At 75.4% G+C, this 15,724-nt stretch overlaps 2 protein-coding genes across 3 annotated transcripts; one reads left to right on the forward strand and one right to left on the reverse strand.

The window, feature by feature from the left end:
• Nucleotides 1-2,817: 2,817 nt before the first annotated feature.
• Nucleotides 2,818-7,524, reverse strand: ABCB8 (ATP binding cassette subfamily B member 8). The gene is made up of 16 exons (XM_068933856.1): nt 7,436-7,524; nt 6,162-6,450; nt 5,925-6,080; nt 5,756-5,850; nt 5,565-5,670; nt 5,326-5,487; nt 5,132-5,217; nt 4,959-5,056; nt 4,772-4,877; nt 4,628-4,661; nt 4,410-4,546; nt 4,228-4,322; nt 3,901-4,034; nt 3,652-3,799; nt 3,147-3,397; nt 2,818-3,060 (listed from the first exon to the last, which is right to left on the reverse strand). Exons 1-16 carry the CDS (start codon nt 7,522-7,524, stop codon nt 2,980-2,982), a joined length of 2,067 nt encoding a protein of 688 aa, XP_068789957.1. The 3' UTR covers nt 2,818-2,979.
• A 329-nt stretch (nt 7,525-7,853) lies between these two features.
• On the forward strand, nt 7,854-15,320 carry ATG9B (autophagy related 9B). Of its 2 annotated transcripts, none has more exons than XM_068933882.1 (14): nt 7,854-8,348; nt 9,991-10,108; nt 11,367-11,410; nt 11,554-11,618; nt 11,719-11,889; nt 11,980-12,121; nt 12,228-12,976; nt 13,089-13,242; nt 13,324-13,749; nt 13,823-14,034; nt 14,199-14,301; nt 14,748-14,838; nt 14,937-15,055; nt 15,189-15,320. In XM_068933882.1, exons 2-13 carry the CDS (start codon nt 10,012-10,014, stop codon nt 15,038-15,040), a joined length of 2,358 nt encoding a protein of 785 aa, XP_068789983.1. In that variant the 5' UTR covers nt 7,854-8,348; nt 9,991-10,011; the 3' UTR covers nt 15,041-15,055; nt 15,189-15,320. The 2 variants fall into 2 exon arrangements, with proteins under 2 accessions (XP_068789983.1, XP_068789982.1); XM_068933881.1 differs by lacking the exon at nt 7,854-8,348 and adding an exon at nt 9,639-9,733.
• The last annotated feature ends 404 nt before the right edge of the window (nt 15,321-15,724 follow it).

A 15,724-nucleotide genomic window follows, 5' to 3' on the forward strand; every position in this document is an offset into this window, starting at 1 on the left:
GGGAGCGCACCGGGGCGAAGGCTGGAGCTGCTGGGCCAGGGACCTGCAGGAGCCCCAGCTCAGCCCCACGCAGGGGGCCCGAGGGGAGCGGGGGCTGCAGCACATCCTAGAGCCCCGGCTGCTTCCTCCTCGCCGGAGGTGCGGCGGGGGGCCGGGCCACGGCTCCCCTGGCCCGGGGCTCTCCCTGCCCCGGCACAGCCCAGGCTCCTGCTTTGCCCGGACCACCGCAGCGCGAGGGCTGGGGGCCGGCAGGGGAGCCCCCCGCCAGCAGCGCCGCCCCGGGGCGGGCAGCCCCGTCCCAGCGGCACGGCGGAGCAGCGTGAGCGTCCAGAGCGCTCGCGTTTCCGGCGCCGGGTGGAGGCTTTCGGGGCCGGGTTTTCGGTGTCTGCCCCGCTTCAGGGCAGTGTTGGGGCAGGTCGGCCCCGCGCGCGGCGAGGGTTTCGGCATGTGAGACCTGCCCGGTGTTTCCGGGGGGTCTGGGCAGAGGCAGGAGCGGAGCCGGTTCTTCCTCTGCCCCGTGCCCCGACTCCCCAGAGGCGCAGCGGCCCTGCCCTTGCCCGCTCGCCGCGGCGCGGGCGCTCTGCACCCCTCGGGGGCCCCGAGCAGCGGGCCGGGGTGAGCCCGGACTGGCGGGGAGCACGCGCCCAGGCGGCAGGCTCCCGAGAACGAGGTCGATTCGCGAGAAACCCCCTAAGCCCGCGCTCGGCCAGGCGGCGGACCCGGCGCCCGCCAAGGGGCGGCCGGCAGAGCCCAGCGCAGCGCAGCAGCGCGCTCGGGGTCACAACGCCTGCAACGGGGAGCCCATCCGGACCAGAAGCCGCCTTCTCTTCCCGGAGGGGTCCGCAGCGCGGGTGGTGCTGCGACGCGAGGCCGGGGCCGGGGCCGGGGCTGGGCAGGACGCCCTGCATCTCTCCGCCCAGCCCTGCTGCCACGCCGCTGCCCCAGACCAGGGGCGACGTGCAGCGGGGAAAACGCAACCGCGGCGTGCATGGACTGCTGGAGCGGCACATCCCCTCCCCGTTCAGGCCCGGGGCTCCCCTTCCCCTCCCGGCACAAAGCCGTGGCCACCGCTGCCGGGGGACAGGCAGATCCCCTCAGCTCCCCTGACCCCTCCCGTCCCCATCCTTCTCCCCATCCCATCCCCATCGCTATCCCATCCCCGTCCCATCCCCATCGCTATCCCATCCCCATCCCCATCCCAACCCCAATCCCATCCTCGTCGCCATTCCACCCCCATCCCCGTTGCCATTGCCATCCCTGTCCCATCCCATCCCATCTCCATTGCCATCCCCATCCTCTCCCCACCCCACCCCTTCCCATTCTCATTCCCATCCCATCCCCCATCCCATCCCCATCCCACCCCCATCACCATCCCCTCCCCATCCCACCCCCCTCATCCCATCCCCATCGACATTCCCATTCCCATTCCCATCCCCATCCCATCTCTGTCCCTATTCCCACCTCCATCCCACTGCCATCCCATCCCCATCCCCTCCCCATCTCCATCCCCTCCATCCCCATCCCCGTCAACATTCCCAGTCCCATCCCATCCCATCCCCATCCCACCCCCCTCCCTATCCCATCTCATCACCATCCCTGTCCCATCCCCATCCCATCTCCGTCCCCATCCCCATCTCCGTCTCTATCCCCTCCCCATCCCCATCCGCATCCCCTCCCCATCCCCATCCCATCTGTCCCCATCCCCGTCCCCATTCCCACCCGCATCCCCTCCCCATCCCCATCCCATCTGTCCCCATCCCCGTCCCCGTCCCCATCCCCATCCCCATCCCCATCCCCATTCCCACCTCCATCCCATCCCTATCTCCGTCCCCATCTCCATCCCCACAGCGCCCGCGCAGTCTGCCCTCCCCGCCTGGCCCCGCCCCAGCACCACCCACCAGCCTGGCCCCGCCCCCGGGCACCGCATGGCGCACAGGCCCCGCCCCCCATAGCCCCGCCCCCCGGTGCGTGGCCCCGCCCCCAGACCGCCCCGTGCGAGGCCGAGGGCGGCGAGTCAGGCAGGAGGCCGCGGGAAGGGGCGGCCGGTCCCGCTCCCGGTCCCGGTGCTGCACGGCGCCCGGCCCCAGGGAGCAGAACCGCCGCCACGGGGACGGGCGCGGGGGGGGGGGGGGGAAGGGGCTGCCATGGCGCTGCCTTGGCTCAGGCAGCACTTGTGGCAGCGGGGGCCGCGGGTGACCTGCCCAGCCTGGGGCCGGCCCGACCCTCCTGGCTCGGGACCCGTTGCCGCGGGTTCGCTCCCGGTGCACCCCTGAGCCTGGGCCCGGCACGGGTGCCCGCGGCAGCTCGAGCGGCGCGGCAGGGCACAGTGCAGTTAGGCACAGTGCGGTGCGGTACAGCACGGCGCTGCATGGCGCGGTACGGTGCGGCGTGGCATGGTGCAGCGCGGTGCAGCATGGCACGGCCTGGCGCTGCACAGTGCAGCACGGCGTGGCGCGGTGCTGCGTCCTGCGGCACGGCACGGCGCTGCATGGTGCAGCATGGCATGGCGTGGTGCTGCGTGCTGCGGCACGGTACTGCACGGTGCAGCATGGTGCTGCATGGTGCAGCACGGCACGGTGCAGCACGGCATGGTGCAGCACGGCATGGCACGGTGCAGCATGGCACGGTGCAGCATGGCACGGCGCGGTGCTGCATGCTGCAGCACAGCACGGCGCTGCACGGTGCAGCATGGCACGGTGCAGCATGGCACGGCGCGGTGCTGCATGCTGCAGCACAGCACGGCGCTGCACGGTGCAGCATGGCACGATGGTGCATGCTGCAGCACGGCACGGCACGGCACGGCACCATCCCCCCGCAGCAGCACAGCCCCACTGCAGCCTGCACCCGGCCTGGTGTTTATTGCGCGAACAGCACGGCAGCACCAGCGAGGGGTCCACCCCGAGCCCCGGCCCCCGCCGGTGCGAGGGGGAAGGGGGCGGCGGGTCCGGCGGTGGGTCCGCGCCTGGCGTCGCCCGGCGCTCAGGCCCGCTCCTTCGTCTGCCTGCGGATCAGCTCCGCGTAGAGGCCGCCCCGGCGCACCAGCTCGGCGTGCGTTCCCGCCTGCGGGACGGCCCGGAGCCGGCGTCAGCGGTGCCGAGCCCCGGTCCCAGTCCGGGTCCCGGCGCCAGCCCCGGCACCCCGCTCACCTCGGCCACGCGGCCCTGCGCCAGCACCACGATGAGGTCGGCCCCCTGCACGGTGCTGAGGCGGTGGGCGATGACCAGCACCGTGCGGCCCGAGACCGCCCGGTCCAGCGCCTCCTGCACCACCTTCTCCGACTCGGCGTCCAGGGCGCTCGTGGCCTCGTCCAGGATGAGCACCGTGGGGTTCTTGACGAGGGCCCGGGCGATGGCGATGCGCTGCTTCTGGCCCCCCGAGAGCGCCATGCCGCGCTCGCCTGGGCGAGAGCGCAGGGCAGCCGCCGCCGCGGGGAGCCCGAGCGGCCCGGCCCCTCCGCAGGAGACGGGAGCGAGGAGGAGCCGCCGGGCGCCCCGGGGCCGCCCCAGGGCGAGGACCCCCCTCCCCAAAAGCCAAACCACATCAGGGAAGGGAAGCCCCCCTGCCTGGTCTCCCGGCAGACGGCCGCCCGCGGTGGCCGCCTCCGGCTCTCCGGCACGGCGCGCAGCCCGAGGCCGGCGCTCCCGCGCTTACCCACGACGGTGCCGTAGCCCTCGGGGAAGCTGCGGATGAAGGCGTCGGCGTTGGCGAGCCGGGCCGCGGCGTACACCTCCGCGTCGGACGCTCCGGGCTTCCCGAAGCGGATGTTCTCCATGATGGTCGTCCCGAAGAGCACCGGCTCCTGGGAGAGGGCCGGCCCCTGAGCGCCGAGCCCGGCCCGAGGGCCGGTCCCCGCTGCCCCCCCGGCGCCGGGGAAGCCCCCCGCTCTCCGGCAGCCCCCACCTGGCTGATGAAGCCGATGACCTGCCCGCGCAGCCACGAGGGGTCCAGGGAGGAGATGTCGCAGCCGTCCAGGGTGATGGAGCCCCGCGTGGGCTCATAGAACCGCTCCAGCAGCGCCGCCACCGTCGACTTCCCTGCGGCGGCGGTGGGGAGCCGTCAACCCCGCCGGCGCCGAGCGTCAGGGTCTGCCGCCGGCTCCCGGTCCCCTGCGCCCGCCGGGCGGGCAGCGCCGCGGAGCAGCGGGGGGCAGAACGCGCCGAGGGGCCGAGCGGGGCCGGGGGCTGCAGCGCCCCGGGAGGGGGCCGGAGCCGGGGCCGGGGCCGGTACCTCCTCCGGACGGTCCCACGATGGCCACGGTCTTGCAGGGGGGCAGCGTGAGGCTGAAGTCGCGCAGGACCTGGTAGCCGGGGCGGGTGGGGTAGCTGCGGGGCAGAGGAGCGGGGGGCTGAGGGGCGGCGGGCAGAGCCCCGGGCGGGCGGGCGGCGAGCGGCGCGGGGGTCCCGGCTCACCTGAAGGAGACGTTGTGGAAGCAGATGCGGCCGAGCAGCGAGTGGCCGGGGATGCGGGCGCCCCCGCGCAGCGCCACGCTGGGCTCCAGCGTCAGGAACTCGAAGACGCGGGCGCCGGCGCTGAGACCCCGCACCACCTGCGGCGACAGCGCGGGCTGCAGCCGGGTCCGGCCCCTGCTCGGACACCGGGGTCCGGCCGCAGCCCCTGCTCCACCGACCTGTCCGAAGAGGACAGAGATGTTCGCCATGGACCTGCCAAGGGGAGAAGCCGGGCTCAGGGGGGAGTTTCGGGGGGCAGGGAGGCACTGGGGGGGGCCGAGGCCGGCGGGGAGGAGGGCGCCGCGCCGGGGCGCTGCCCTCACCTCTGCATCGTCTGCGAGGCCACCAGGAAGGACATGAGGTCTCCCGGCGAGAGCCCGTCCCCGGCCATCAGCGAGCCGCCCACGAAGATGGTGCCCAGCACGATGCCTGCGGGGCGCAGGGCGGAGGTTGGGGCGCCGCGGGGGGACCCGGCTCCCCGGCCCCCCGCGCCCCCCGGCGCCCGCTCACCGTTGAGCGCCAGGTTGGAGAGCCCCTGGAAGGCGGCGATGCCCAGGCCCAGGCGCTCGTGCAGCTGGCTCGAGCGGTCCACCTCGGCGCAGTAGGCGCTGCGGGCAGGGTCGGCGCTGAGGATGCTCGGCGCGGGGCGGCGCGGCGCGGCACGGCCCCCGCGCGGTCCTTACCCCGCCTGCCTGTCCTCCATGGCGAAGGCGCGCACCGTCCGGACGTTGCCCAGCGCCTCGTCCGCCACCCCCGTGGCCTTGGCCACCTGCGCCGAGATGGGGGACGACGCCGGGAGCGGGGGGCCGGGCCGGGGGCTGCCGGCGGCGGGCGGGCTGGCTCGCCCGAGGCGGGACGGGGAGGGCGGGCGCCTTACCTGCTCCTGCGCCTGGCGGGAGAAGCGGCGGAGGACGGAGCCGAGGAGGGTCCCGGCGCCCACCACCGCCGGCAGCACCACGAGCAGGAGGCCGGTCAGCTTGGGCGAGAGCAGGAAGAGGGAGACGAAGCAGCCCGCGGTCTGGGTGAGGCTCCGCAGCCCCTGGGGAGGGCAGGGGTGGGCAGGGCCGGGCCGGGGGCCGCGGGGCACCGCCGGGGCCGCCCGCCCGCCGCCCTCACCTGCGAGATGACCAGCTTGAAGGAGGACTTGAACTCCTGCACGTCGGCCGTCAGCCGGTTCACCAGCTGCCCCGTCCTGTTGGCGTCGAAGAAGGCCACGTCCTGCCTGCGGGGACGCGGCGGCCGGGAGCTGCGGAGCTGCCCCGCCGCCACCGCCGTCCGCCCGCCCGTCCACCCGTCCGGCGCCTTACCGGAGCAGGGAGGTGAAGAGCGCCTTCCGCATGCTGCCGGCCACCCGCTCCCCGGCCCGCGACAGCAGCGCGATGTAGCCGAAGGTCAGCAGCCCCTGCGGAGGCGCGACGGCTCAGCGCGGCACGGCGCGGTGCAGCGGGGCGGCGCGGAGCGGGGCCGGCGGCTCACCTGGAGGACGTAGAGCCGGAGCAGGCGCAGGGCCGGCCGCCGCGCCGCCCGCAGGTAGCCGGCCAGGTGGCCCCGGGCGCAGCGGGCCACCACGTTCACCAGCTCGCCCAGCAGCGCCGGGATGCGGACGTTGAGCAAGGCGGCGCCCAGGGCGAGCTGCCGGCGGGTCCGGGGCCGTCAGGGCCGTCGGGGCCCCGGCGTCCGGGCCGCCCCGCGCCCCCCCCGCCCGCCGCTCACCGCCACGGCCGCCGACAGCGCCAGCAGCTGCGGGCGCAGGAAGGTCCAGAACTCGGCCCAGGGGAACTCGGGCTCCGGCCGGGGCGGCGCGGGGACGGCGGGGACGGCGGGGACGATGGCCGCGGTGGCCTCCTGGCAGCGGGCGGCCGAGGCCAGCAGGCCCAGGCAGGCCGCGGCCGGGCCGGCGAGCAGCAGGCCGGGCCGGCAGCGCGGCGCCGGCAGCCCCGGGCCGCCGGGAGGGCGAGAGGGGCCATCGAGCGGCGGCCGGCGGCCCTCGCCGCAGCCGGGGCTGGACCCGGGGGGGGGTCAGCGCCCGGCACCCGGCCCGGCCGCGGCGAGGCCCCGCACAGCCCCGGGGTCCCTGATCCTCCTCCGCCCCCCCTGCTGCGCCCCGGGGGCCCAGGGTGCCCGTGACGACCCCTCGGGGCTCCCTGCCCCCCCCCGGCCCCCTCTGCTCCACCCCCCCCCAGGGATAGGAGGGTTCGGACCCCCCCCACCTCCCCTGCGCTCCCCCCTACACCCTGCTGCCCCCCGGGGCCCAGCTCCCATCCTCCCCCAGGGGCCCAGGAGTCCTGGTTCTCCCTTATCCAACCTCCTCCCAGGGGGCCCAGGGGGCCCGGCTCCCCCTGTCCCCCCCCAGGGCACCCAGGGGTCCCGGCTCCCCCTGTCCCCCCCCAGGGCACCCAGGGGTCCCGGCTCCCCCTGCTCTGACCCCCCCTCCCCCCTCAGGGCACCCAGGGGTCCTGGCTCCCCCTGCTCTGACCCCCCCTCCCCCCTCAGGGCACCCAGGGGTCCCGGCTCCCCCTGTCCCCCCCCAGGGCACCCAGGGGTCCCGGCTCCCCCTGCTCTGACCCCCCCTCCCCCCTCAGGGCACCCAGGGGTCCTGGCTCCCCCTGCTCTGACCCCCCCTCCCCCCTCAGGGCACCCAGGGGTCCCGGCTCCCCCTGTCCCCCCCCAGGGCACCCAGGGGTCCCGGCTCCCCCTGCTCTGACCCCCCTCCCCCCTCAGGGCACCCAGGGGTCCTGGCTCCCCCGCCTCCCTCCCCTCAGGGGGCCCAGGGGTCCCGGCTCCCCCTGTCCCCCCCCAGGGCACCCAGGGGTCCCGGCTCCCCTTGCTCTGACCCCCCCTCCCCCAGGGGTCCCGGCTCCCCCTGCCCCCCCTCAGGGCACCCAGGGGTCCCAGCTCTCCCTAATCTACCCCCTCCCCCCAGGGGGCCCAGGAGTCCCGGCTCCCCCTGCTCCCACCCTAGGGGCCCAGGAGTCCGGCGCCGGTACCTGCGCGCCGGGGCCGCGGGCCGCCGCAGCGCAGCGCGCACCGAGGGCGGCCCGGCCCGGGCACCCAGCGCCCGCAGCAGCAGCAGCATGGCGGCGCCGGGAAGGGGCGGCACCGGGCGGCGGGCGGAGCCCCGCACCGCGGCCGGGCCTGCGCCGGGCCGGGGCCGGGACCGGGGCCGGGACCCCCCGAGCCCCGCACCGGCACCCCGCGCCGCCTCCCCGACGGCCGCACCGGCACCGCTGACCCCCCCCGGACCCCGCACCGGGACCCCGCGCCGCCTCCCCGACGGCCGCACCGGGGCCGGGACCCCCCCGGACCCCGCACCGGGACCCCGCGCCGCCTCCCCGACGGCCGCACCGGGGCCGGGACCCCCCGGACCCCGCACCGGGACCCCGCGCCGCCTCCCCGACGGCCGCACCGGCACCGCTGACCCCCCCCCGGACCCCGCACCGGGACTTTCCCCACCCCGATCCCTGCCCCGGGATCCGCACCGGCACCCCACATCCCTCCCTGGGCCCTGCGCCGGGACCCCCACCCTCTTCCCGGGCTCCGCTCCCTGTGCCGGGACCGCGCACCGGGACCGCTAACCCCCCCCCGGGCCCTGCACCGGGACCCCCCCCTCCGGCCCCTGCACCGGCACCCCGCATCCTCCTCTGGGACCGCTGACCCCCTCGGCCCGCGCACCCTCCCTGGAGCTTGGCCCGGGACCCCCTGACCCGGTTCGGCGCTGCCGGTGCCGGTGCCGGTGCCGGTGCGGCCATGCCCAGCGGCGGCGGCGGGGCGCAGGCTCGAACCCGGGGCAGGTGCGGGGCCGTGTGAGCACCCGGCGCGGGGGACACCGGCCGCGCCGAACCGGGCTGAACCGAACCGAGCCGGGCCGGGCCGGGCCGAACCGGGCCGCTCCACTGCCAGGTGAGCGCGCGGGGGGCAGCGGGACCCGGAGCGCCCCGGTTTCCCGGCACCACGGTCACGCGCGTCCCCGCGGAGGAAACATGTCCCCGCCTGTGTCCCACGGGCGAGAACGCGTGCCCACGGGTCCGTCGGAGTGCTTATGTCCCCACGGGGCTGTGCGTGTCCCCACAGGGCTGTGTGTGTCCCCACGGGACCTCCAGGTGTGCATGTCCCCACGGGGCTGTGTGTGTCCCCACGGGACCTCCAGGTGCACGTGTGTCCCCACGGGGCTGTGTGTGTTCCCGTGGGGCCATTGGGGTGCGCGTGTCCCCGTGGGGCTGTGCGTGTCCCCACGGGACCTCCAGGTGCACGTGTGTCCCCATGGGGCTGTGTGTGTCCCCATGGGGCCATTGGGGTGCGCGTGTCCCCATGGGGCTGTGCGTGTCCCCACGGGACCTCCAGGTGCACGTGTGTCCCCATGGGGCTGTGCGTGCTCCCATGGGGCCATTGGGGTGCGCGTGTCCCCCTGTGGTCATTGGGTTGTGGCCCCATGAGGACACGCGTGACGCTGTGGGGCCGTTGAGGTATGCGTGTCCGTGCCAGGGCGTGCGTGTCCCATGGGGCGCAGGGGTGCACGTGTCCTCATGGAGGTGCCTGTGTCCCTGCGGGGTGTTTGTGTCACCCCATGGCTATTGTGGTACGTGTCACCACAAGGCAGCAGGGGTGTGTGTGTCACCACGGGGAAATTGCAGTGCACAGGTCCCCGTGGGGATGTTGGTGTCACTGTGGGGTCATTAGGGCGCACGTGTCCCCTTGGGGGTGTGTGTGTCACCTTGGGGCCATTGGGGCACACGTGTCCTTGCAGGACCCCCCATGGGGGCCCGCGTGTCCCCGTGAGGGTACGTGTGTCCCCATAGGGCCATGGAGATGCGCGTGCCCCCATGGGGGGACAGGGATGCCTGCACCCTTGCCGGATGCCCCGTGGGGACGTGGGGGCACGCGTGTCCCCTTGGGGGTGCGTGCGTCCCCTTGGAGGGCTCGCGTCCCCGTAGGGACGTCGGGGCGGCCGTGTCCCCGCCGGGGCGGCCGTGTCCCCGCGGCCCCGGGTCGGGCTGCGGCGGGGTGGCCCGCGGCCCCGCCGGCTGTTTACGCTCCCGGTGCTATTTATAGGCCCGTCCGGCCGCCCCGCGGGTATTTTTATCGGCCCCGCGGCGGGGCCGCGCGGCGACACCCGGCCCGACCGGACCGGACCGGACCCGGCCGGACCCGACCCGACCCGACCCGACCCGACCCGACCCGACCCGACCCGACCCGGCCGGACCGGACCGGACGCGACGCGCCCCGGCAGCCGCGCGCTGAATCACGGCTGCTCGCCGCGGGCCCGCTCGGCGCTGCCGCCCATCGCCGTGAGTCAGGGCGCAGGCAGCGCCGCGGCCGGGCGGAGCGGCGGCGGCGGCGGCGGCGGCGGCGGTGAGGGGGGGCCGGGGCTGCGGGGGTGAAGGCGGGGAGCGGCCGGGGCCGGGGCCGGGGCCGGGGCCGCCCCGGAGCGCGGCGCGGGCGGGTCCTGCCGCCGCCGTCCCGGTGGCTCCCGGGGCTCCGGTGGCTCCGGGGCTCGCGGGCGGCGGCGCCCGGGTGGCGGTGGCGGTGACGGTGTGGGGCGCAGGTGGCAGCGCGGGCCGGAGCGATGGCAGCGCAGGGCGAGTACCGGCGGCTGGAGGACGAGGAGGACTCGCCGCCCGGCGAGGAGGAGCTCCTGGTGCACGTCTCCGAGGGGCTGCGAGGTGATGGGGGGCGCGGGGGGGGGGCGGCACCCGGGGTCACGGCGTGCGCTTGGGGTCCGGCCTGCCCCGTGGCCTGGGGCTGGGGACACGACCCTGCCCTTCCCTATGGTGTGCGGGCTGGTGGCCCGGCCTGCCCCATAGCTCTTGGGTTGGGGCACATCTGGGGGGGTTTGGGGGCCCAGCCTGTCCCATAGCTCTTGGGTTGGGGCACATCTGGGGGGGTTTGGGGGCCCAGCCTGCCCCATAGCTCTTGGGTTGGGGCCCATCTGGGGGTCTGGGGCCCCAGCCTGCCCCGTAGTTCTTGGATTGGGGCCCATCTGGGGGTCTGGGGGCCCAGCCTGCCCCATAACTCTTGGGTTGGTGCACATCTGGGGCGTTGTGGGCCCCAGCCTGCCCCATAGCTCTTGGGTTGGGGCACATTGGGGGAGCTGGGGCCCCGCCTGCCCCATAGCTCTCGGGTGGGGGCACATCCAGGGGTATGGGGGCCCAGCCTGCCCCATAGCTGTCGGGTTGGGGCACATCTGGGGGGGTTTGGGGGCCCCAGCCTGCCCCATAGCTCTTGGGTTGGGGCACATCTGTGGGGGCTGGGGGTGTGACCTGCCCCATAGCTGTCGGGTTGGGGCATATCTCGGGGGCTGTAGGGCCTGCCCTGCCCCATAGCTCTCGGGTGGGGGCACATCTGGGGGTCTGGGGGCCCATCCTGCCCCATAGCTCGTGGGTGGGAGCACAGCTGGGGGGTTGTAGGGCCTGCCCTGCCCCATAGCTGTCGGGTTTGGGGGCACATCTGGGGATTTGGGGGCCCAGCCTGCCCTATAGCTGTCGGGTTGGGCATATCTGCAGGGGCTGGGGGCCCGGCCTGACCCATAACTCTTGGGTTGGGGCACATCTGTGGGGGCTGGGGGTGTGACCTGCCCCATAGCTGTCGGGTTGGGGCATATCTCGGGGGTTGTAGGGCCTGCCCTGCCCCATAGCTCTTGGGTGGGAGCACATCTGGGGGTCTGGGGGCCCAGCCTGCCCCATAGCTGTTGGGTTGGGGCACATCAGGGGAGCTGGGGCCCCAGCCTGCCCCGTAGTTCTTGGATTGGGGCCCATCTGGGGGTCTGGGGGCCCAGCCTGCCCCATAGCTCTTGGGTTGGGGCACAGCTGGGGGTTTGGGGGCCCGGCCTGCCCCGCGCACAGGGTGGGGGCACAGCTGTGGGGCAGGAGGTGGCCCGCGCGGCCCCAGCTCACCCGGGCTGTTTTTCTCTCTCCTCGCCAGACTCCTGGCACCACGTCAAGAACCTGGATAATTTCTTCACCAAGATATCCTTGCAGGGCCGCGCGCCGCCCCGGGGCCGGCCCCGCGTGGGGCGCCGTGGGGCGCCGGGGCGAGCCGGGCCGGGGGGTGCGGGTGGGGGGGGGGGGCTGGGCCGGCGCCGCGGATGTTGTCCTTAACGTGCCCGAACATCTACCACTTCCACCAGAAGAACGGCTTCGCCTGCATGATGCTCTCCGACCTCTTCGAGCTGGTGTAAGGGTCCGCGCGCCGGGCGGACCGCCACGTGCCGGGGGGCGGCGGCGTGCGGGGGGGGGGGACGCGGGGTCCGGCTGAGCCCCGCGCCGTCCCCCAGGCAGTTCCTGTTCGTCGTCACCTTCACCACCTTCCTGCTGTGCTGCGTGGAGTACGACGTGCTCTTCGCCAACCGGCCCCTCAACCACAGCCACGCCGGCGGGCTGGCCCCGGACAGGAGCAAGGTGACGCTGCCCGACGCCATCCTGCCCGCGCCGCGCTGCGCCCAGAGGTGAGGAGTGGGGCGACCCGGCGGTGCACCACCCTGCCGCCATCCCACCCGACTCACATGTCCCCCCCCCCACCACCTCCTTCCCCCCAGGATCCGGGCCAACGGCTGGATCATCTTCTTGCTGGTGATGGCCGCCGTGTTTTGGCTGTACCGGCTCGTCAAGGTGCTCTGCAGCCTGCTGAGCTACTGGGAGATCCGCACCTTCTACATCAAGGCGCTGAACATCCCCTCGGTGAGCGGGGCCGGCCCCGGCAGGCTGCTGGTGGCGGTGACGGGGAGGGCTGCTGGGGCGGCGGCGTGCCGGCGTGCCCGTGGCGAGCTGCTTGTCGTCGGCGCAGGACGGGCTGTGCAACTACAGCTGGCAGGAGGTGCAGGCGCGGCTGATCTCGCTGCAGCGCGAGCAGCAGATGTGCGTGCACAAGAAGGAGCTGACGGAGCTGGACATCTACCACCGCATCCTGCGCTTCAAGAACTACACGGTGGCCATGGTCAACAAGTCGCTGCTGCCCGTCCGCTTCCGCCTGCCCCTGCTGGGCCACGTCGTCTTCCTCACCCAGGGCCTCAAGTACAACCTGGAGCTGCTCTTCTTCTGGGGCCCCGGCTCCCTCTTCCAGAACAAGTGGAACCTGCAGCCGCAGTACAAGCGGGCCGGCTCGCGGCTGGAGCTGGCGCAGCGCCTGGCGCGCACCATGGTGCTGCTGGGGCTGGCCAACCTGCTGCTCTGCCCCTTCGTGCTGGTGTGGCAGGTGCTCTACGCCTTCTTCAGCTACACCGAGATCATCAAGCGGGAGCCGGGCAGCCTGGGCGCCCGGCGCTGGTCGCTCTACGGCCGCCACTACCTGCGCCACTTCAACGAGCTCAACCACGAGCTGCAGGCGCGCCTGAGCCGCGGCTACAAGCCGGCCACCAAGTACATGAACTCCTTCACCAGCCCGCTGCTCACCGTGCTGGCCAAGAACGTGGGCTTCTTCGCCGGCTCCATCCTGGCCGTGCTCATCGTCCTCACCGTCTACGACGAGGACGTGCTGACCGTGCAGCACATCCTCACCGCCATCACCCTGCTGGGGCTGGTCGTCACGCTGGCCAGGTGGGCAGGACGCGGGCCGGGCCGGGCCGCGCGCGGGGCCGGGCCGGGCGCGGGGGGAAGCGCGCGGCGCCGGGGCAGCCGGAGGGACGACGCGTGTGGCCGCGGCCCGCAGGTCCTTCATCCCGGACGAGCACATGGCGTGGTGCCCCGAGCAGCTGCTGCAGCGCGTCCTCGCGCACATACACTACATGCCCGACCACTGGCAGGGCAACGCCAGCAAGTCGGAGACGCGCAACGAGATGGCCCAGCTCTTCCAGTACAAGGCGGTGAGCCCGGCCGGGACGGCGCGCGGGGGCGGCGGGGTCCCGCGCTGCGCCCCGGGGCCGCTCACGCCCGCCCGCCCGCAGGTGTTCATCCTGGAGGAGCTGCTGAGCCCCATCCTGACGCCCCTCATCCTCATCTTCGCCCTGCCCGCCCGCGCCCTGGACATCGTCGACTTCTTCCGCAACTTCACGGTGGAGGTGGTGGGGGTGGGCGACATCTGCTCCTTCGCCCAGCTGGACGTCCGCAACCACGGCAATCCGCAGTGGCTCTCGGCGGGGCAGACGGAGGCCTCGCTGTACCAGCAGGCCGAGAACGGGAAGACGGAGCTGTCGCTCATGCACTTCGCCATCACCAACCCGCGCTGGCAGCCGCCGCCGCAGAGCGAGCTCTTCCTCAGCCACCTCAAGGAGAAGGTGCAGCAGGACGCGGCCGCCGCGCCGCCCGCCCAGCGCATCCTGGCCGAGGGGCCGCTGGGCGCCTCGCTGCTCTCGGACGAGTCGGCCGCGGCGGTGAGCGGGGCGCCGGGGGCGGCGGCGGGGGCGGCCGGGGGGCCGGGCGCCCCTGACGCCCGTCTCCCCGCAGCCCGACGGCCTGCTGGCCAGCCTGCTGGCCCGGCCCCTCCTCTCCGCCAGCGGCCTGGTGGCCCGCGACCGCCGCTTCGTGCAGCCCTGCAGCGCGGCCAGCGCCGCGGCCAGCCTCCTGGCGTCCCTGGCGTCCCCGCCGCCCGGGCGGACGCGCGTCCCCGCCACCGACAGCCCCGGCGGCCGCAGCGACCGCCGGCTCCCGGAGGAGAGGTGCTGCCTCGGCGGCGCGGGGGAGCTGGGGCGTCCGCGGGGCCGCGTGCCCTCCCGACCCCGGCGTTGCACCGGGCTGCAGCGTAGGGGGCAGGTGGCCGCGGTGCCCGGGGGGGGCGGCCCCCGCGCCCCCTGCGCGCTCACTGTGCCCCCCGTGCCCGCAGCCTGCTCCTGAGCGAGTCGCGCCTGCTCAGCCTGAGCCGCTCGGCGCTGCTCTCCGAGGTGGCCTCGGCGGAGATGAGCCTGCACGCCATCTACATGCACGAGGCAAGCCTTTGCCCGGCGCCCCGGGGCCCCCCGCCCGCCCGCAGCCGGCTGCCTCTCTGCCTGCCCCCCGCCAGCGCCCCGTCCCACATCCTGTTCCCGCGCCCCGTTCCCGCGCCCCGTCCCCACCAGCCGTGTGCGCCCCGCAGCCGGCTGGCTCTCTGCCTCCCCCTGCGCCCTGGTCCTGCACCCCATCCCTCTGCCCCGTTCCCGCGCCCCGTCCCCACCAGCCACGTGTGCCCCGCAGCCGGCTGGCTCTCTGCCTCTTGCCAGCGCCCCGTCCCCACGCGCTGTCCCCATGCCCCGTCGCTGCGCCCCGTCCCCACCAGCCGCGCGCATCCCCGCATCCCGCTCCTCGCCCCGTGCACGGAGCGCTGGAGCTGGAAGTGGGTGGAAACCAACCAACCCGGGGCCGCGATGGGGGTCTGACCACCTCTCCCCCCCCCCAGCTCCACCAGCAGCAGCAGCAGGGTCCCGGGCCCCACACCGTGGGGGTGTGCATGGCCACGGGGGCCCCCAAGCTGCCCACGGTGACGGCGGGTGAGTGTCGGGGCGGGGGGGCGGGCGGCACGTGGGACAGCCCCGGTGCCGGGGGGCTGAGCCGGGGGGCACGGGGCTCTGAGCCCTCTCCCCCCCAGGCTCGGCAGCCAGGGCCTCGCAGGCTCAGCACCGGGAGCTGCCGCTGGGCGGCTGGGCCGAGGAGGACGAGGAAGACGAGGAAGAGGAGGAGAAGACGGGCTAGGCGGCCTCGGTGCGGGTGAGCGCGGCGGCCCCCTCCCAAGGCGGTCCTGCCGGGCTCGGGGACAGCGGAGCCCCCGCGGTGGGGGCCGCGGCGCTGCCGGGGGGCGTCGTGCCGGGGGCCCCGCTGACGTCTCCCCTCTCCCCCGCAGGGTCCCAGGCGTGCCGAAAGCGCGGTGCCGCCGCGGCGGAGAGCCGCTGCGGGGAGGCGGCGGAGCCCCGCGGGTCCCGGGGGGGCCCAGGGCCCGGCCGGGGGGGCGGCTCGGCCCCGCCAGGTGCTATATTTATACTGGGGGCTCGGCGCTCCCAGCCCCACGCGGGGGGCTGGTGCCATCGCCCGGCGTCCCCCCGCCGCCGGGGCCGGAGCGGGGGCCGACGCGGGGCCCTGCCCCGACGCCGGGCCGCCCCGGACCGCGGGGTAATAAAGGTTTACAGACTGGCCGTCCCTGCGCAGCGCGGTGCCGCAGCCGTCCGCGGGCAGCTCGCGCGGGGGCAGCCCTGCTCCGGGCGCGGGGCGGCCTCCTCCGCTCCGGATGGGCGGCCGACGCGAGCCGGCTTCCCCAGCGCCCGGTGCACGAGCTCCCGCACCGCGAAACGTGCTGGGGCGGCGATGCTGGGGCAGCGCAGGGGGCGATGCCTGCCGTGGGGCAGGAGTGATGCTGTGGGCAGCGGTGCGGGTGACACCAGG

This window comes from Struthio camelus, chromosome 2, assembly GCF_040807025.1.
Source record: "Struthio camelus isolate bStrCam1 chromosome 2, bStrCam1.hap1, whole genome shotgun sequence".
NCBI lineage: Eukaryota > Metazoa > Chordata > Aves > Struthioniformes > Struthionidae > Struthio > Struthio camelus.

Bases quoted from the DNA above. Each gene is read 5' to 3' on its own strand.
- ABCB8 (XM_068933856.1), bottom strand. From the start codon at position 7,524: ATGCTGCTGCTGCTGCGGGCGCTGGGTGCCCGGGCCGGGCCGCCCTCG. The intron at 4,035-4,227 runs GTACCGGCCCCG...CCGCCGCCGCAG, and splicing joins CGTGGGACCGTCCGGAGGAG to GGAAGTCGACGGTGGCGGCG. The intron at 3,800-3,900 runs GTGGGGGCTGCC...GCCCTCTCCCAG, and splicing joins TCATCGGCTTCATCAGCCAG to GAGCCGGTGCTCTTCGGGAC.
- ATG9B (XM_068933882.1), top strand. From the start codon at position 10,012: ATGGCAGCGCAGGGCGAGTACCGGCGGCTGGAGGACGAGGAGGACTCG. The intron at 11,411-11,553 runs ATATCCTTGCAG...ACGTGCCCGAAC, and splicing joins TGGATAATTTCTTCACCAAG to ATCTACCACTTCCACCAGAA. The intron at 14,035-14,198 runs GTGCTGCCTCGG...CCGTGCCCGCAG, and splicing joins CGCCGGCTCCCGGAGGAGAG to CCTGCTCCTGAGCGAGTCGC.